The sequence below is a fragment of the Bufo bufo genome, chromosome 3 (assembly GCF_905171765.1).
Source record: "Bufo bufo chromosome 3, aBufBuf1.1, whole genome shotgun sequence".
Lineage (NCBI taxonomy): Eukaryota > Metazoa > Chordata > Amphibia > Anura > Bufonidae > Bufo > Bufo bufo.
This window is the reverse complement of record NC_053391.1, coordinates 644,298,071-644,319,802: the sequence shown is the minus strand read 5'-3', so window position 1 is coordinate 644,319,802 and position 21,732 is coordinate 644,298,071. Positions and strand designations below refer to the sequence as shown.

General features: G+C 44.4%; 1 protein-coding gene across 1 annotated transcript in view; it reads right to left on the bottom strand.

Moving 5' to 3' along the window:
* The window catches only part of CRYL1 (crystallin lambda 1), a 234,080-nt gene that overhangs the window by 138,292 nt on the left and 74,056 nt on the right, over positions 1-21,732 (bottom strand). The window contains exon 3 of the mRNA XM_040426222.1: positions 20,731-20,857. Coding sequence (XP_040282156.1) covers positions 20,731-20,857 — 127 coding nt within the window. The remainder of the gene's footprint in view (positions 1-20,730; positions 20,858-21,732) is intronic.

Genomic DNA, 21,732 nt, shown 5'->3' with positions numbered 1-21,732 from the left:
CAGAAACACACTTCTGGCTACACGCAGGTGCTGCTGGCGGCTTGGGATGGTTTTGGGAGGGGACAGGTTCCCTTTGAAGACTTTGTGATTGCCTCTATACTGCGTCCGCTGACCTGCCTACCAAAGCGAAACCCCACAATATATATATTCACGCTGTAAAAAGAAAGGTGTGCCACAGATAAATGCTAAGTGAATTTGCCTATAGATATTTCTTGATAAGCAGCCATTAACCTCACGTTTTCCAACACACGCCTGAACCAGGGAAAGAAAAATTAACATAACAGGATAAAAAACATGACAGCATACACCCATATCTAATACAACCATTAACATGTTGAAGTCTGTATGGCTAAATGAGTGGATTGGGAACACTGGACATCGAACTGATGTTTCGAACATCTAATAACTTCAGAAGGCTTCTTTCACACTCGTGGTACGATTCTGGCAGGCTGTTCCGGCAGAGAACAGCCTGCGAACTCTCTGGATCCGGCATTGCCCACTGGCTCCATTGAATATAATCAGATCCAGTGGAAATCCGGGCCACTACATGCTACCCTAAAAAAAAATATGCCAGGATTTGGCCAGATAAAAAACGTTCAATCGTGTCGTTAGGCACTGCGGTAACATCCAGCGAACCAGAGAGCTCCTGCAGGCTATTTTCTGCTGGAACGGCCTCCTGGAACTATATAGGAACAGTGATACTAGCGCAGGCTAACTTCGAACTAGTGTTAGACATCTCTGGATATCTGGATCTGGCATTGCCGGAAGCTACCTGATACGGACATAAAACGCTGTCAGATCTCCACCAATCCTCATTATAGTTAATAGGGCCGGACAGCAACATGGTAGCTTCTGGCAGTGCCAGAATGCAGAGAGATCTAGAAGGCTTCTCTCTACCGAAACAACCTGCCGGATATAAAAGCGCTAGCGTGAAACTAGCTTTAGTCTGGTTTTCATGCTTCTCAAAGAACTGTGAATGATGTAGAAGAAATTGTGTTAGGGCTGTTTCACACGAGCTTGTCCATTGCGAGAATCACGCTCTGTGTGTGAGTGTGATCCTCTGTTCTGGACTTGCAGGAGAGTTCGGCATTATACTGATTTATAATGCTATGTGTCTCTGCATGGCCTTACTTCTACAAAATCATACTGACAGCTTTATGTAAATCAAATTATGTAAATGATATAAATCATGATAATGCAGTGCGCTCTTGCAGGATGAGCACTGCCCAGAATGGAGGATTACACTCACACAGAGTGTGATTCTCGCAATGGACCCGCTCATGTGAAACAGCCCTTAGGCCCCTTTCACACGGGCGTTGCGGGAAAATGTGCGGGTGCGTTACGGGAACACCCGCGATTTTTCCGCACGAGTGCAAAACATTGTGATGCGTTTTGCACTCGCGTGAGAAAAATCGTGCGTGTTTGGTACCCAAACCCGAACTTCTTCACAGAAGTTCGGGCTTGGGATTGGTGTTCTGTAAATAGTATTATTTTCCCTTATAACATGGTTATAAGGGAAAATAATAGCATTCTGAATACAGAATGCAAAGTAAAACATCGCTGGAGGGGTTAAAAAAAATAATAATAATTTTTAACTCACCTTAGTTCACTTGTTAGCGTAGCCCGGCATCTCCTTCTGGCTTCATCTGATCTCTGTGCAGCAACAGGACCTTTGGTGACGTCATTCCGGTCATCACATGATCTTTTACCATGGTGATGGATCATGTGACGACCGGAATGACGTCACCAAAGGTCCTGTTGCTGCACAGAGATCAGATGAAGCCAGAAGGAGATGCCGGGCTACGCGAACAAGTGGACTAAGGTGAGTTAAAAAAAATATATTTTTTTTTAACCCCTCCAGCGATATTTTACTATGCATTCTGTATTCAGAATGCTATTATTTTCCCTTATAACCATGTGCAAAATATTGGTCTAAAGTCAGCCAACTAAGAGGATAAGTGTCTACATTTAAGATGGGAACAATAAATCTGCCACATGGTCTTTGTAACACAGGGTCAAAAATTCAAAGAGACGCTCATCTACAAGGCCAAAAAGTAAAAAAAACACAAACATATTTCTGCATATACATTTCTAAGGCTCCGTTCACATCATGTTGTTGCCTTGTACTAGAGGTAGGGTTGGGCGATATCAAAATATTCCCACGATAACAATATTAAGAAATGTATCGTGATAACGATATATATCACAATAAATACCCATTTAGAAGAAAAAACAATCAAAACATGTACTTGTGTCTCCATGATGCCCCCATACAGTAATACCTCTTAGTTGCCCCACCAAGAACAGGGTCACCGTTCCCCCCCCAATCAGATGGAGCGGCAAGTCGGGCTTGCGCCCTGCTGCTCCATTCATTCTCTATTGGAGTGCTGAAGATAATAGCGGTCAGCTATCTTTGGCGCTCCCATAGAAATTGGGACATGATAAATGGGTTGTTCAGAGTGTGCCCATCATAGGTGCACATTGTCAAAAATGGTGCACACTGAGATCAAAAACATGCCTCTCAGTCAAATAAAACATTGGGGGTCATTTACTAAAGAATGGAGCTTCACATATCGGTCTTAGTCCCTACACACTACAGTGACACTACCTCAGCCCCGGCCTGTGGCTCTCTCGTAGCAGCCACCGGAGCGCAGAGACTGTTATCCAGTGTCGGGTCTCCTGGCTCCGGGGGTTTACAGCCGGTATTGCGATACTCCATACTATTTAATACCAAGCGAAAGAAAAAAAAACACCAAAAAAGCAGTGTGCAATCTGCATTTTATGGAACGTCCGGCCCATAATAGAACAGTCCTATCCTATTTTCTGGGGGGACAAGGTGACTAAAAAATGGCAAGTCGCTTGTTTTATTTTTCCCAGTTACAGTGTTCACCGCATAGATATATTTTAATATTTCAGACTTTTTCAGGCATGGCGATTCCTAAAATGTTTTTTATTGTTTATATATTTTTATATGTAAAATTGGGAAAGGGGTTGATTTAAACTTTTAATATTTTGTGTTTTTTTTAAAAACTTTTATTTAATAACTATTAGCCACCTTAGGGGGCTAGAACCCTTGTCCTATTCACCTTAATAGAGATCTATCAGGGTGAATAGGATTTCACACTGTCCCTGCTGCTCTGTGCTTTGTGCACACAGCAGCAACCGTCTACATTTTTATTTGGGGGTTAATTATATGCATTGGTGGCGCATTGGCCAACAGTCCCCCTCCTCCTCAGTGCTAGTTTCATTGGTGGCAGTGGCAGCCGCGTCAGTGGGGAGGGAGGGACTCCCTCCTTCTCCCCTGTGCGGCTGGCAGGCTTACTGTTGTAATGTGCACTGGACGCATAGAAGCAGTCAGCACTGTGACGTGTGACTGCCCCTATGACGTCACTAAAATACCACGGTAATTTCTTAATACCGCAGTATATCATAAATATCGGTATATTGCCCAACACTAACTGGAGGTATTCGTTGGGAGGACACAGTACATATATCTTTTAAAGGAAGGCTGTGACGTATCTAACTGTATAGGCATACAGTGGGATATGCTGCCTAAATAACTTCTACCCCGTTCTCTGCAATTCTCCATGATTGGTCCCTGTATTCTCCAGCCTTCCAAGAAAGGATACTTTGAGAGCGCTTCCCTTCTTTGAATTCTGATATGCCTCCGAGGACTCCAGCTACTTTTTATCTTGAGCCTGGGGAGGCTCCAGTGACATAACTGCCCCTGGACAGGCCCACAGGGGGACAGCTGAATCCCTCGGTGGGCCTCCAGTCCTCCATAACCACTGACTGCACTACATATAGATAGACAGCGTACAGAATCTCAACCAGCCAATTTTTACATAAAAACTGGGTAGATTATTTAATAAACGACACAGTTTAATATTATAGATACATCAGGTTGCTGAGATTACTTCTAGGCGCAGAGGAAGGCCAGCAAGCATTCTTTCTAACCCCTTCAGGACCCTGCCATTTTTCACCTTTAGGACCAGGCCATTTTTTGCAAATCTGACCAGTGTCACTTTATGTGGTGATAACTTTAAAACGCTTTTACTTATCCAGGCCATTCTGAGATTGTTTTCTCGTCATGTATTGTACTTCATGACACTGGTAAAATTTAGTAAAAAAAATGTATTTTTATTTATAAAAAAAAATCCAAATTTACCAAAAATTTGGAAAAATTCGCAAATTTGAAAATTTCAATTTCTCTTTTCTAATAGTTAGTAATAGCTCCAAAAATAGAAAAGCTTAGAAGCAAATCTTGAAATTTTTCAGAAAATTTCTAAAACCCACTTTTTCAGGACCAGTTCAGGTCTGAAGTCACTTTGTGAGGCTTACATAATAGAAACCACCCAGAAATTACCACATTTTACAAACTACACCCCTCAAGGTATTCAAAACTGATTTTACTAACTTTGTTAACCCTTTAGGTGTTCCACAAGAATTAATGAAAATAGAGATAAAATTTCAAAATTTCACTTTTTTGGCAGATTTCCCTTTTGAATCCATTTTTTCCAGTTACAAAGCAAGGGTTAACAGCCAAACAAAATTTTATATTTATGGCCCTGATTCTGTAGTTTACAGAAACACCCCATATGTGATCGTAAACTGCTGTACGGGCACACGGCATTGCGCAGAAGGAAAGGAACGCCATACGGTTTTTGGAAGGCAGATTTTGCTGGACTGGTTTTTTGACACCATGTCCCACTTGAAGCCCCCCTGATGCACCCCTAGAGTAGAAACTCCAAAAAAGTGACCCCATTTTGGAAACTACGGGATAAGGTGGCAGTTTTGTTGGTACTATTTTAGGGCACTTTTTGTGAGGCAAGGTAACAAAAAATAGCTGTTTTGGCACCATTTTTATTTTTTGTTATTTACAATGTTCATCTGACAGGTTAGATCATGGTGGTAATTTTATAGAGCAGGTTGTTACGGATGCGACAATACCAAATATGACTCCTTTTTTTGGTTGTTTGTTTCAGTTTTACATAACAAAGCATTTTTGAAAGCCGTAGTTTTATTTATTTTTTGGGCGACTGTCTTGTGTAGGGGCTCATTTTTTTCGGGATGAGATGAGATTTTATTGGCTTGCTATTACACTTTTTGTGATGTAAGGTGACAAAAAATAGCTTTTTTTACACCGTTTAATTTTTTTTACGGTATTCACCTGAGGGGTTAGGTCATGTGATATTTTTATAGAGCAGGTTATTACGGACGTGGCGATACCTAATATGTCTACTTTTTTATTTTATTTATGTAAGTTTTAAACAATGATTTCATTTTTGAAACAAAAAAAATCATGTTTTAGTGTCTCCATAGTCTGAGAGCCATGTAGTTTTTTCAGTTTTTGGGCGATTATCTTAGGTAGGGTATGATTTTTGCAGGAGGAGATGACGGTTTGATTGTCACTACTTTGGGGTGCGTATGACTGTTTCATCGCTTGCTATTACACTTTTTGTGATGTAAGGTGACAAAAAATGGCTTTTTTTTTTTCACTGTTTTAACTTTTTTATTTTTTACAGTTACGGTGTTCACCTGAGGGATTAGGTCAGTTTTTACGGACGCGGCAATACCCAATATGTATACTTTTTTAAATTTACTTAAGTTTTACACAATAACAGCATTAAAAAAAAAAAAAAAAACTACTGTATTTTTCGCTTTATAAGACGCACTTTTCCCCCCCCAAAAGTGGGGGGAAAATGGCAGTGCGTCTTATAAAGCGAACACTGCCATGTTTACTTTGGTGACGCTGATACATCGCAAGCCGCGATGTATCAGAGGGGTGGGAGGAGGGGACGGAGGCTGGCAACACTCGCGGCGGGGCCCGGTGCAGTAACTGTACTGTAATACATCGGGCCCCGCTCACGGCAATTATCACATGTAAAGTCTATAATCTTCAAGCAGTATCTCTGCTTTAAACTAGGGCAATCCTCTGTAGCAGTACAACTCACTATGAAAGCGGCAGGCAGAGCGGCAGCGTAACCTCGCGATTCTCATTCATTCACGTTCCTCCCACTTCATTCATGGGAAGGAAGTGGGAGGAGCGTGAATGAGTGAGCATCGCGAGGTTACGCTGCCGCCCTGCCTGCCGCTTTCATAGTGAGTTGTACTGCTACAGAGGATTGCCCTAGTTTAAAGCAGAGATACTGCTTGAAGATTATAGACTTTACATATAGAAGAAAGCAGAGTGTAATGAAGCAGTTTTCATAACAGTACTCACTATAAAAGCAGCGGTCCAGCCGGCGCTTGACGTCACTCACTCGGTCATGCTCCTCCCACTTCATTAATGAAGCTGGCAGGAGCGTGACTGACTGAGTGAGTGAGTGACGTCACGTGCTGGCCAGACTGCTGCTTTTATAGTGAGTACTGGTATAGAAGAAAGCAGAGCCATTAAAAGATTTTACATATAAAATCTACTGTGTGCCCTGTGGTGTAATGGGGGTCACTATTCACACAGGGACAATATACTGCGACACATATGATACTGTGACCAGCATAAGATCATCTTATGCTGGTCACAGTATCATATGTGTCACAGTATATTGTCCCTGTGTGAATAGTGACCCCCATTACATAAGATGCTATATATGATGCTACATCCCCCGTAGTAGTGTATCATCCACACATCCCCCCCATAACAGTGCGTCATCCACAGGTCCCCCCATAACAGTGCGTCATCCACAGGTCCCCCCATAACAGTGCGTCATCCACAGACCACCATTAGTTCAAAACCCCTCCAAAAGCACACCTTTTAGTTCAATTTTTTTTTTCTTATTTTCCTCCTCAAAAATCTAGGTGCGTCTTATAAAGCGAAAAATACGGTATGTTTTAGTGTCTCCATATTCTGAGCCATAGTTTTTTAATTTTTTGGGCGATTGTCTTAGGTAGGGGCTCATTTTTTGCGGGATGAGGCGACGGTTAGATTTGTACTATTTTGGCGGGCATACGCCTTTTTGATCGCTTGGTGTTGTACTTTTAGTGATGTAAGGTGACAAAAAAATTGTTTATTTAGCACAGTTGTTATTTAATTTTTTTACGGTGTTCATCTGAGGGGTTAGGTCATGTGATATGTTTATAGAGCCGGTTGATACAGACGCGGCGATACCTAATATGTCTACTTGTATTTTTTACAATTTTTTTTTTACTTTATTTGGTGAAAATGACTTTTTATCAGTGACTGCCGGAACCCTGCTGCTGATTGGGCAGGCGCAGCTCCTGCACCTGCCCGATCACCATGAAGTACATGTACGTCACGGGTCTTTAAGTCCCGGAAAGAAATTACGTACCTGTACGTCATGGGTCCTTAAGAGGTTAATCAGCGATCCTGCCTTCTCGAAGTTGCTGCAGGGACCCCCATAAACAATCATCTTGTATTGTCCTGCTGCTGTGTGAGCAGATAATATTTGCATGAAACTTAACAGTGGGCCCCTAAAAAGAATTTACCTGGTGGGCTCAAGGCACCCCAGTCGGACACTGATGGAAACATAGCTCACTGCATCTTCCCTGGAGTCCCTACAGAGCATTAGGATTCAGGGAGGGGGCACTGGATGGGGAGATAGGAAAAGAGTCTATGCATGATATCTTTGGCAACAGCTTATCTTCCTGATAACAAAATGATCGGGCAGCTAAAGGGGTTGTCTCATGACAGACAATGGGGGCATATCGCTAGGATATGCCCGCATTGTCTTATAGGTGCGGGTCCCACCACTGGGACCCACACCTATATCAAGAACGGAGCCCCGAAAGTGAAGGAGGGTGCACTGCGCATGCCGCCTTCCATTCATTTTCTATGGGGCCGGCGAAAATAGCCGAGCCCCTGTCCGGCTATTTCCGTCAAGCCCATAGAAGTGAATGGGAACGGTGGCCAGTCATGCGTGGTGCGCTCCCATTCACTTCTATGGGGATCCGGCTTGGTGGTGGCCGGACCGGAGTCCTCCAGCAACCATCTTGCGGGGCTCCATTCTCGATATAGGTGCGGGTCCCAGCGGTGGGACCTGCACCTATAAGAGAATGGGAGCATATCCTAGCAATATGCCCCCATTGTCTATGATGAGACAACCCCTTTAAAATGCAACTGCCCGATCCATATCTACACTGTCACGTACCATTGAGGGAGAGTCAGGAGGTCAATTGGCTTTACATCAGTCCAGATCCCCAATAGGCTCACAAAATAATCTATTTCAGCCAGACTCAAATGCTCACATTTCACAGAAACCAATTGACATATTTTACACATCAATGGAAATTTATCACTGACATCTCTGTATATAATATTCTGAGATCAGAATCTGGTTATTGTACACGAGTGGCCCTACATAGGGACACTGACTATCTCTTCCAAGAGAAAAGATCTGTCACCTATTCATTTTGGAGAAACTTTCTTTTTCTATGCCGACCAATAGGAGAAAAATAATCCAGCTTCCAAGATGTCAGTAGTAATACGTGATAATCTTTATTTCATGGGTGCTGAATAAAATCCAACATGTACATCTACGCGTTTCGGATCGTCAGGTTCTGATCCTTACTCATGACCATGGATGTACATGTTGGATTTTATTCTGCACCCATGAAATAAAGATTATCACGTATTACTACTGCCATCTTGGAAGCTGGATTATTTTTCTCCTGCCTGGTTACTGGCGTTTTTCCGGGTCTTCCACTGGTGGGGAATCAGGTGAGCTCCGCCACATTTTACTGTGTTTTCCTATGCCAACCAATGGTTTACAGACAGGTAGCATCTCTCTTTCTTTAAGAGGAGATTCTTCACTAGCTGCATTATACAGTACGATGCCACCGCTGCTGCAGAACTTCTTTATGAAAAAGATGATGAGTTTTCAGACCAATAGATAGATGGAGGGCAGTAAGCTCCCTCTTTGTCTCTGCTGTTTTTATTAAAAATCTTCACTAGTTGCTGGTCACATTTATTAGGAATAATTATTAATTTATTAGCCAATAAAAATCTGACATAAATCTAGGTGTCACAGAGACGACTTACTAAGTAATACCATTATGCAGTAAGTGCATCCATTAGCCGGTCCTGCGACTCACCCTATTACTGTGAATTGGCATGTGTTGCTTATTCAAGTAATAACATGTTTTATCCAGGAAAAAATGGCAGCCAGTCATAATAAAACATAAAAGGAAATTTTAAAGAAGTGCTGCAATTTCTGGCACTTATACCACACCCGGGAACAGGAGCAGAAAAGGATTTATAATAAGAGCAGCCTGCGTCATCACTTCTCCAGGCTTTTATAGCTGCATCTTCTCAAACCATGAGGTCCCCTTTAATGCACAGTAATCATGACTATTACATGTGCTACAGGGAAAGAGGAATAAAATACAACAGAAGGAATAAAACATTGACAACTACCATTCGCACTGTTTAGTGCACACGCAGTGTGTGAATAGAGGAGGCCGAGTGATGTGCCTGGTCACATCACCCTCCATCAGTGGCCATCTTATGGACAGGACCTCTATGAGGACAGCACAAAAAATTTCACCAACAAGTTGACATGGCTTTATAGCAAATGGTACAGAATATCAACAAAGGCTGTATTAGCAAGTGTCATATAGTGATCTTACATACACATTGGTCAACAGTAGCCAGAACGTGGCCAACCCCAGATGCCCTGTCACTTCTTCTGACCTGTATGTCTTAGGGCCTGTTCACACAAAGCATTTTCAAAATCTGACGTGTATACAGCGGCGGAACCACCACGGTATCTGCCGCGGTTATTAAATGTGGATGCAGCAGAACCGCTTGCGGCTTAGCTCAAAGGAATGGAGCTAAATCGCAAGCGGACACCCACTGCGGCTCCAAGGGGCAGCTGTCTGGACACTGCCCTAAGAAAGGACATGCCATGGCTATAAATCACTGATATGGGAACTGCAGCAGTATTTTCCATTGAAAACAATGTGAGGCAGACACTATGCGGGCGGAATCTTGGTGCAGTGGCCATGTAATTGGGCCCATAGGAACTACTTGTATTCCCAATGTACTAACATTTTTGGAGCATCCATTTTTATGACTCTATATTGTGTCATTCCCCTATTATTCCTTCTAGAGATCGCCAGCAGTCTGCAATAAAAGTCAAAATGGGTGTTACCAGCTGGGGGTTTGTTCCTGAACAGTCTGACACTGGCAGAATTGATTAGATAGTGTCACAACACACAGAGTTAGGCTACATGCACACGACAGTGAAAAACAGACATGTGATGTACATTTTTTTTTAACGGCCATCACTCGTCCATTTTAAGATCAATGATAGTCTATGGGGTTATTCACATGTCTGTTTTTTGACTGTCAGTGAAAAACGGACATCAAATAATAGAATATGCTCTGTCTTGTCCGTTTTTCACTGACAGACTGCCCCCATACAATTGAATGGGCCAATTTTTAACATCCGTTTCTCAGAAAGGCATCAGATGTTTTTTTTTACTGTCGTGTGCATGTAGCCTTATATGAAAATATGCTCCACAATTGTTTTTTATTGTTATGATTGTTATTATTGTTATACCCCTAAAAAAATTCCAGTGTGACCAATTGCCTTCAGAAGTCACCAAATTAGTAAATAGAAGTCCACCTGTGTGTAATTTATTCCATTTCTCAGTACAACTGCAGCTGTTCTGTGAAGGCCTCAGAGGTTTGTTGGAGAACATTGGTGATCAAACAGCATCATGAAAGCCAAGGAACACACCAGACAGGTCAGGGATAAAGTTGTGGAGAAGTGTAAGGCCTCATGCACACGGCCGTGTTCCACGGCCGAGAGCGGTTCGTGGTGACCCAGCCGGGATTCCTGTTGACAGCAGGAGCGCACGTCGTCATTGGTTGCTATGACGCCGTGCGCTTCATGCCGCCGCTGCACTACAGTAATACATTCGTATAGATCATATGAGTGTATTACTGTAGTGCACTCCTGCTGTCAACAGGAATCCTGGCCGGGTTACCACGGACCGCTCTCGGCCGTGGAACACGGCCGTGTGCATAAGACCTAAAGCAGGGTTAGGTTGTAAAAAGTATCCCAAGCTCTGAACATCTCACAAAGCACTATTCAATCCATCATCTGAAAATAGGAGTATGGCACTACTGAAAACGTACCAAGACATGGCCGTCCACCTAAACTGACAGCCCAAGCTAGGAGAGCACTAATTAGAGAAGCATCCAAGAGGCCCATGGTCACTCTGGAGGAGCTGCAGAGATCCACAGCCCAGGTGGGAGAGTCTGTCCTCAGGACAACTATTAGTCATGTACTCCACAAATCTAGCCTTTATGGAAGAGTGGCAAGAAAAAAGCCATAAGAAGTCCTGTTTGCCACTAGCCATGTAGGGAATACAGCAAATAAGTAGAAGAATGTGCTCTGGTGGGATTAGATCAGAGTTGAACTTTTCGGCCTAAATATAAACCACTATGCGTGGCGGAAAACTAACACTGCACATCACCCTGAACACCACACTTTTTTTCATCAGGGACAGGAAAACTGGTCAGAGTTGATGGGAAGATAGATGGAGCTAAATACAGGGCAATCCTGGAGGAAAACCTTGTAAGGGGCTGCAAAAGACTTGAGACTGGGTCAAAGATTCACCTTCCAGTAGGACAAGGGCGCTAAATATACAGTCACAGATATAATGGAATAGTTTAGATCACAGCATAGTCATGTATTAGAATGGCCCAGTCAAAGTCCAGACCTAAATCCCATTTAGAATCTGTGGAAAGACTTGAAAATTGCTGTTCACATACGCAAAGAAAGTTGGTTCTACAAAGTACTGACTCGAGGGAGGGAGGGGGGGAATACAGAAGCATGCCACACTTTGCATATTTTTATTTATTAACATTTTAAAAACCACGTATCATTTTCTTTTCACTTCACACGTACTTGCTACTTTGGATTAGTCTACTACATAAAATCTATTCAAGTTTGTGGGTGTAACGTGACCATAATCAGCTTGCCATTTTACAGTAGCACAATCCACCACATCCCAACAAGAACAACAAGCAAAGACAAGCACAAACTCATTAAAAGGATGATCATCATCTTCGGCAACAGCAGTGATTAAATCCCAGTTCAATGTTATTGCAAAAGCTGGCAGATTACAAAATCCAAACATGGCATATGCCCATACTTGCCTATGCTAGACATCAAGGAAGTCAAATGAGGTTGGTTAAATTGTGTTACAAATTGTTCTTCATGTTACCTCATAGGTAAACGGGTTGTCCTCCCCGGGCTTTACTTTTCGCGTCTAGCGAAGTCGCGTCTAGCAACTGTGCCGGCCAGTACAACATTGGTAAATCGTTTATTCCAGCATGGCCAATCCAGTGTTCCAAGTCAGGTATCAGCAAACATCCAACTAGAAATGAGGAGTAGCAGTAACCTTCTGACTACATTTGGCAGCTCTTCCCCTATCTGTGGCATAAGTCATTCCTTTTAAAGGGTTTTCCAAGATTTTAAGACTGATGACGTATCCTCAGCTATTTGAGAAGGCACCAGCGCTCCTGTGAGGATAGGTCTTCAGTATGAAAATCTCGGAAAACCCCTTTAACATTTCCAAATAGATGAGGCCAGTGAATGTATGCTTGGCAAAAAAAGGAACTTTGCGCCTGCTCATTGAACAAAACACATGTATTTTAGGTGAGTCCCTCAAAAAAAGGGCGCATAGATTTTCCAAGCCTCAGCTTCTATCATTGTGGTAATTGAGGTAGCCTCATCGCTGGACACCAGACAGTCAGCGAATCTGTCCTCTTCCAATCTGCCCTGCAAGCCAATGCAAAATTCTCCTGGAGAGATTGTAATCTGTATGGCTTACAACGCAGACGTTTGGGTAAGATACGGCATACCATGGTTTGTGGCACATGTAGTTCCATGCTAGTCACCCTGATCGCGCTCATACACGTACTGTCTACTGTCTTTTCCGTAGTCTTTGGGCGGCTTGGACTCTTCCCAAGACTAAGCAGCCAGTGGTTTCGAACTACTTTACCCAACGCAAAATGCAGTTTCTATGCGTATTTACAAATTTATTCTGAAAATTTAGCTGTACTGTCACAACAGATCCTGTTTTTTCAAATTCCAAACACCCAAAAACTATGTTGTTGCCATCTTAAAGGGAATCAGTCACCAGTTTTATGGTCTCCTAACTAAGGGTAATATAAACTAGTTACAAAACAATAACAAACACAAGCGCAGGATTTGCTCCCCTATATATATGCACAACTGCATGTGGGTTCGAGCACCTCCTGCTAATGCCAACCTGTCTTCTTAGTTTGTATATATAAATTCCTGGAGGTGTATAAACTCCAATTTAAATGTGCCTGTTTTCCATCTACAGGCCACATCTAGGTGCACCTGTGAGGCCTGGGACATATCAGCCAGTCTTGAGTGGGACTCGCAGACTCCTCCCTCCTCCCATTGCAAGCATGGCTACATGCTGGAGGTAACTGGTGAGCTGTTTGTGAGTCGGCCTTATGCTCCTGTAATTTGCCCACTGGCTCCTGGTATTGCCCATACGGCTCAGGTAGGAGAGTGTTCGGTCCCGGGCTACTTGAGAAACCGTGGTGCCCGGGCTTAGACATGTTCTACACCGTAGGACATGTTGACTAATCTCTCAATTTTAAAATCAGTTTGAGGGTTTAGTGAGACTGCAGAGTGCACCTGTGTTTGTTATTGTTTTGTTATATTGTTATATTAATTATGACATCCGCACTTGTTACCTTGTGTAGGATGTCTATTGTGGTACTTGTGGTTCGCCGCGGGCATCCTCCACCGTATGCATTTTGCTGGGGATTGCCATTAGCAACGGGCCACAAGTGCAGGATTTGCTCCCCTATATATATGCACAACTGCATGTGGGTTCGAGCACCTCCTGCTAATGCCAACCTGTCTTCTTAGTTTGTAATATAAACTAGTGACAGATCCCCTTAGAAAAGTTCTGGGTCACTTTGTTTAATTGACCCAGCCATTTTGCTAAAATAATGTGCTATACAGCTCAAGCACATGCCGAACGAGCCCCCATATTCATGAGCTCCTGGCTCTCCCTGCCCACCTGCTGCTGATTCATATGGGGGGGAAAACTGTCAGAGGCAGGTGGGCAGGGAGAGCTGTGAGCTCATGAATATGGGGGCTCATTGGCATGTGCTGGAGCTGTTAGGACCTAGCAGCATAAAACTGGTGACAGATTCCCTTTAAAACTGGACCATTGTGTAAAGGTTTAACCCCTTCAGTACGAAGCCATTTTTCACCTTCAGGACCAGGCCAAATTTTTGAAATCTGACATGTGTCACTGTGAGGAATATGGATTATCATTTATTGGCAGCCCTGATTGTCATTTGATTCACCATTTGGCATGTACACAGTGTGCATGCAAAATATGTTCCCAGCCCACCCCCCCCCCATCCATTTGCTGTCGGCTAGCAAGGGAGGAAGCCCCAGGGGTCCAGGCTTCAAGGAGGCCCCAGGTGGATAAAATCACACCTCATGCAGCCAGGTTGGAGGCAAGCTAATCCTGAAGGAAAACCCCCAGCAGGAGGTCCCAGCCCTTGCCCAGGATCAATGCTACCTCCCAGACATGTTGGCACCTACATTTCATAAGGAATTATGAATCGTCCGTCCATCCCAGGCATAATTCAGTTATCTTTTTGTGATTCCCGGGGCAAAGCCAAGCATCCACGTTGTACTGGCTTGATGCTAGGATGCCAGGGAAGGGAGATATAGATATCTCCCCACAGAAACCAAATAATGGTACCTTATTTGGACTCTACTTGTAGCCGGAACCCAGGCGGATCCGTGGGCCCAGAACCATGACCTGCTGGCCTGGAGCTATGAACCCTAAAGGGTTTTGTGGGTCAGTTGCTGCCAGCCCAGCAGAGAGGTTTGTGCCATCAAGCGGGCATGTCTTTTCTGAAGGGGGTCACATCGTGCCAATGTGTTTAGAGAGACCGGGAACCAGCTAACCTCACGGCCCCCATGTGACTGCAGCCAAGGACTATTTCACCATTATAACCCAAGGGAACTTTCATCTTAACCGGTAACTGACTCTTGCTCTGCTTAACCCTGTTGTACCTATATCACCTGTATCTGTAACCTCAGACCACTGTATATATTCTCTGTGTATATTGTGTTATATCTAGTGTGCCCTTGAGGCGATTAAATATATAATTTAATCTTGTGCTATCTTGTATCTCGATCACGAATCCCCACGTCCGTGTTTCGGCCTAATTATAAGCTACCGCGGGTTGGTTTCTCACCCTATATAATCCCGTTAGTGGACCGGGCTTATATCAAAGGAGAAGCTGGTGGCAGTATACCCGGGCTGAAGAGGCGCTGTTTTTACTGCGGCAGTGAAAAGGCTCTCTCAGCTTGTTGCCCCTCTGTGCCCGCGTGGACAGGAGGTGTCTGTGTAAACTGTACCAAGCTGACCTTATCTGCTCCTCTGGAGGGCATAACATCACGCTTTGGTAACAAGTGAACATACACTCACCTAAAGAATTATTAGGAACACCATACTAATAAGGTGTTGGACCCCCTTTTGCCTTCAGAACTGCCTTAATTATACGTGGCATTGATTCAACAAGGTGCTGATAGCATTCTTTAGAAATGTTGGCCCATATTGATAGGATAGAATCTTGCAGTTGATGGAGATTTGAGGGATGCACATACAGGGCACGAAGCTCCCGTTCCACCACATCCCAAAGATGCTCTATTGGGTTGAGATCTGGTGACTGTGGGGGCCATTTTAGTACAGTGAACTCATTGTCATGTTCAAGAAACCAATTTGAAATGATTCGAGCTTTGTGACATGGTGCATTATCCTGCTGGAAGTAGCCATCAGAGGATGGATACATGTTCTCATTCTGTTTACGCCAAATTCGGACTCTACCATTTGAATGTCTCAACAGAAATCGAGACTCATCAGACCAGGCAACATTTTTCCAGTCTTCAACAGTCCAATTTTGGGGAGCTCGTGCAAATTGTAACCTCTTTTTCCTATTTGTAGTGGAGATGAGTGGTACCCGGCGGGGTCTTCTGCTGTTGTAGCCCATCCGCCTCAAGGTTGTGCGTGTTGTGGCTTCACAAATGCTTTGCTGCATACCTCGGTTGTAACGAGTGGTTATTTCAGTCAACGTTGCTCTTCTATCAGCTTGAATCAGTCGGCCCATTCTCCTCTGACTTCTAGCATCCACAAGGCATTTTTGCCCACAAGACTGCCGCATACTGGATGTTTTTCCCTTTTCACACCATTCTTTGTAAACCCTAGAAATGGTTGTGGGTGAAAATCCCAGTAACTGAGCAGATTGTGAAATACTCAGACCGGCCCGTCTGGCACCAACAACCATGCCACGCTCAAAATTGCTTAAATCACCTTTCTTTCCCATTCTGACATTCAGTTTGGAGTTCAGGAGATTGTCTTGACCAGGACTACACCCCTAAATGCATTGAAGCAACTGCCATGTGATTGGTTGACTAGATAATTGCATTAATGAGAAATAGAACAGGTGTTCCTAATAATTCTTTAGGTGAGTGTACTTAGTCTCGTGAGCTCGACGTAGGTGACGTCAAGTGGGCACGAGGCGTGGTATTCATCACTTTATGTCAGGGGTGCACAACCTGCGGCCCGCGGGCCGCATGCGGCCCCCAGAGCTATGGTTTGCGGCCCCAGCCCTGCTGGGAAGAAACACAGCTGATCCTGCAATCAGCTGTGTTTCTGCACAGAGAGCCACACAGCGGATGGATCACAGGTTTTGCTCCTTCACTGTAGCAGAAGCTGAAAGGGTTCCCGGCTATTAGTGAGAGTGGGGAAGCCGAGGAGAAGACAGAAGCGCTTTATTAGCGCTTCTGCCTTCTCCTCTATGAGCGCTCTGCAGTGTGGACCCGGCGATCACGTGATCGCTGGGTGTCTCGGGAACAGAGGAGCGCTGCCCTGGTACAAAGCCCCCGCAGAAGGCTGGTTTCCCTGTAACTGGGGCTCCAAAGGGAGACAAATTATGTGGTAAAAATATATTTTAAAAAAAGTAAAAAAATTTTTTTAAAAAATTTTGAAAACTAAATAAAAATATAATAAAATATAAATAAAAGAAAAGAGAAATCAAATATTTTGTGGCACAAAAAAATTATTTAAAAAATAAATACAATAAAAAGGAAAAAGTGCTAAATAAAAGAGAGTGTTCACTGTCCCACAACAGTCTTTTTATGACCCCTTTGGGGACATATTATGTGGCAAAAATATATTTAAAAAAATTATAGAAAATTCTAAAAAAAAATACAATAAAATATTAATAAAATTCAAATATAAGTAAAGAATAAAAAGTAAAAAGTGCAAAATTTTAAAAAGTGACAGTGTCCCCCAAGGTCTTTTTATGACCTCTTGGGGTACATATTATGTAGCAGAAATATATTAAGTTAAAAAAATAATACATAAAAGAAAAAACACCCACACCAATCAAAACCGTCACCACTACCGCCCCATTCACGTGAACAAAATGACAACTAAATGACAAAAAAGTGTCTGGTCATTAAGGCCTTTTCGGGCCTGGTCATTCAAGCGTTAACCAATAGGCGCCTTCCCCACCAGCAAGGTAAAGTGCTTACTGGTTACTGCAGGGCGCCTATAACTGGATTGGCAGGAGATGGTAATAACCAGTGAGCTCTGTCATCTGCAGTGAAGGAAAACTCTGATTTATAAATAGGAGGCAGGATGGAAGGAAATGTCGCAATTTTTCTGGTAAAAATGATTTTTAACAAGTTCCTGCAGCATGGCCTCTGAAATAGAAGATTCATAATTACCTGCTCCACTCTGCTTCTCTGCGCTGCCTCCATCTTTTGGTTCCTGCTCTGTTTACACCTGGCAGTGCATGGCCATGGTCACTTGCAGCAGTGACACGCTGCTTGTGGCCACATCACCGCCTAAGCCAGTCATTAGCTGGAGTGGTGTATGACCATGTCCATGCACTGCCAGGTGTAAACAGCGGGGGCAGTGCGAAGGACCGAAGCAGCGGGGAGCAGGTAAGTATAACTCTTCGGTTTCAGGGGCTATGCTGCAGCACGATATTTGGGACAATTACTGGGAACAAGTGTTCATAGGAGCGCTCATATCTTATATCTGGCCAGTATAATCGTGCAGCTGATCAGTCGATAAACAAGGAATTGCTCATTTGTCGGCTGTTGCATATTTTATCAGGATGAAAGATATACGATTATCTGAAGCACATCTCGCTGTGTAATCTAAATGAAGGCGGAATGACTGTGGCAGCGATCACTCCTCCCCAGTCAATTTGCACTGGCTTGTGTAATAGGCAGATGAGCGCCAATTAATATTTTTTTTTATTTGCGGCCCCTTGAAATAGATCGATGTGAAAATGCGGCCCCCAGACCAAAAAAGGTTGTGCACCCCTGCTTTATGTGGTTACACCTTTGGAACACTTTTACTTATCCAAGCCATTCTGAGATTGTTTCCTTGTGACACATTGTAGTTCATAATAGTGGTAAATTTGAGTCAATCTAAATCACCTTTATTTATTAAAAAAAATCCTACATTTCCTGAAAATTTGGAAAAATTTGCAATTTTGTTTCTCTGCTTTTATGGTTCAATAAGATTTTATTATTATTATTATCAAATACAATCATAAGAGAACATCCCAAATTGCAGTATACATACCGCATACAAAGATACATTGCGACATGCAATCATGAGTTTCTCTGCTTTTAAAGGGGTTGTCTGGGTTCAGAGCTGAACCCGGACATATCCCCATTTTCATCCAGGCAGCCCCCCTGACTTGAGCATCGGAGCAGTTCATGGCTTGATGCTCTACTTTGCCCTGTGCTAAATCGCGCAGGGAAAAGGCATTTTCTGGAGCTCCGGTGACGAACCGGGCTCTCCATGGGGCTGCCAGGCGGAGGCTTCCGCCCAGCAGTGAGCCCGGTGATGTCACCGGCACTGATGGGCGGGCTTTAGCACTGCCCTAGCCTGTAAAACAGCTAGGGCAGTGCTAAAGCCCACCCATCAGAGCCAGTGACATCACCGAACACACTGCTGGGCGGAAGCTTACGCCCGGCAGTGTTTTATTGTAAATAAAAGAGCCCTTGCCCTGCGCGATCCAGCGCAGGGCAAAGGAGAGCATCGGAGCATGAAATGCTCCGATGCTAACATCAGGGGAAGGGGCTGCCTGGGTGAAATTATCCGTATGTCGGGTTCAGCTCTGAACCCGAACAACCCCTTTAACCTCTTGGGGACACAGGTCGTCAGGGGACAGTACGCCCTGATGTCCTGGTACTTAAGGACACAGGGCAAACCGCAGGTCAATTCAGTGTTTGCAGTGCTTTCGGAAGTTTCTGATCCCCGCGGTCCGTGACCAGATCAGAAACTTCAAAATGACAGATATTTTAATTTTTACCCCCCCCCCTGCAGCCCTCATTGTTATCTGCCGGTGGGCTGTGCGGGGGGGGGGGGGGGATGCAGGCGCGCGATCATCCCGCCCGCCCCCCTCTTATTTCCAGGATGGCAGAGCAGTTTTAGCCAGAGTGTCAGCACATTGCTTGAAATGGCTGACATCTGTGCTGTGATGTCAGCCGTTTAAACCTTTCCATGCCGCTGTCCATAGGGACCGCTGTATGGAAGGGGTTAACAGGGAGGGAGCTCCCTCCCTCTCCCATCGGGGGGCTGCTGTGCCGTTTCAGCCCCCAATTCTTGATGGGATCACAGAGGGAGGGGGCCCTCCTCCCTCCCCATCACCCGCTGCTTTGTTCTGGCAGCGGGTGATGGTTACCATGGCAACCGGACGCCGCCTTCACAGGCGTCCGGCTTGCCATGGTAAGGCCGAATGCACACGGCCGTGTTCCGCGGCCGAGAGCGCTCCGTGGTATGCCGGGCTGGATTCCTGTTCAGAGCAGGAGCGCACAGCGTCATTGGTTGCTATGACGCTGTGCGCTTCATGCCGCCGCTGCACTACAGTAATACACTCGTATAGTGTATTACTGTAGTGCAGCGGTGGCATGAAGCGCACAGTATCATAGTAACCTATAATGCTGTGCGCTCCCGTGCGCACAATGTATGCCACTCCGGGACATATGGCCCGCTCACGGAACGTATGTCTCGGAGGGCATACGGTCGTGGGCATGAGCCCTAACATGGGGCAATCTGCCTTCCTCTGGATCAGCACGGTAGGATCATATTTTATATTTGATGGGCTTGTGTCTTTTTTCAACCTTACCAACTATGTACCTATATGTACTGTGTAGGAGGGCCTAAGGCTTCACACTAGCGTTAAAGCCGATGTACTGGCAGAGGAACCGCCTGCTGGAGTTTATCATATCTGACATAGCTGGAAAGGGCTGGAGCACCACCAGATTATCCCATTATAGTAAATCAGCTCCAGCGGGAGCATCAAGCCATGCAGGATACAATGGACTCCAGCAGGCTGTTCCTCTGTAAGAACAGCCAGCTGGAAAAGGCTACTGTAAAAACCTAAAAAAAAAATATTTTGTTTTGAGTTTTACATTTTTTTACATTTCTGGCACGACAGGTATAATTTGCGAAATAGTGCAGCTCGGTCAAAAATAGAGCTCCATATAATGACACAGGAAGGGAGAACCATTAATCCCTGTGCTGCCACACAATCAGACACACCTGTATATAGATAGTATGGTACAGTAGCTTCCAGTACAATATCTAAGGGTGTACAGATATCGCATAATAATACGTCAGATCTACGGCGTATACACTAAAGCAAACCCAGTATCTTACTTGAATGAATATGGCGCCCTCTAATGCCAACTTCAAATCACTGAAACCACTAATCAGCGAGATCTGCTCCTCAGGGTTCAGACTTCCCCTTAACATTCCTGATTTTCTCAGCTCTTCCATCTGTTTCCTGTAAGGGTAAAAAGAAAAAACTGTTAAAAGAAGAAAACTTCCTATTTCTTGTGTGTGGCTTATTTTTTGAACCGAGCAGCAACCATCCACAGTGTATTAAGAGGTCTCCTGACTGGCTGTGCCCATGAAAGTCTGAGCAAATAGATGGGACAGAGGATAAATAAGAAGATAAGGGTGGCATCCCACTCAGCAGCTTCATAGTCCCTTCAGGGCAGGATGCACAGTCACAGGGTCCACAAATCCCTCTTGGACCACAAGCTGTATGTCTTTTAGCTATTAGAGCAGGGTTTCTTGACTCCGGTCCTCAGGGCCCACCTGCCGGTCATGTTTCCAGGATTTCCTTAGTATTGGGCAGGTGATATAATTAGTGTCAGTGCATCAGGACTGAACTCAGGTATTCATTCTGTGGGATATTCTCAAATCATGATCGGTAGGTGGGTCCTGAGGGCTGGAGTTGAGGAACACTGTATTAGGCCGCATGCACACGACCGTTGTGTGTTTTTCGGTCCGCAAACCACGGATGGCGTCCGTGTGCATTCTGCAATTTTCAGAACGGCACGGACAGCCATTAATATAACTGCCTATTCTTGTCCGCAAAACGCGGACAAGAATAGGACAGGTTATATTTTTTTGGCGGACCACGGAACGGAACAACGGATGCGGACAGCACACGGAGTGCTGTCCGCATCTTTTGCGGCCCCATTGAAGTGAATGGGTCCGCATCCAAGCCGCCAAAACTGCGGCTCGGATGCGGACCAAAACAACGACCGTGTGCATGAGGCCTTAGAGTGCTCATATCAGCAAAATTTACATGGCTCCCTTTACAACCTGGAAGTAGAATGTAAGCTGATATAGCTTTACTGATAACTCTGC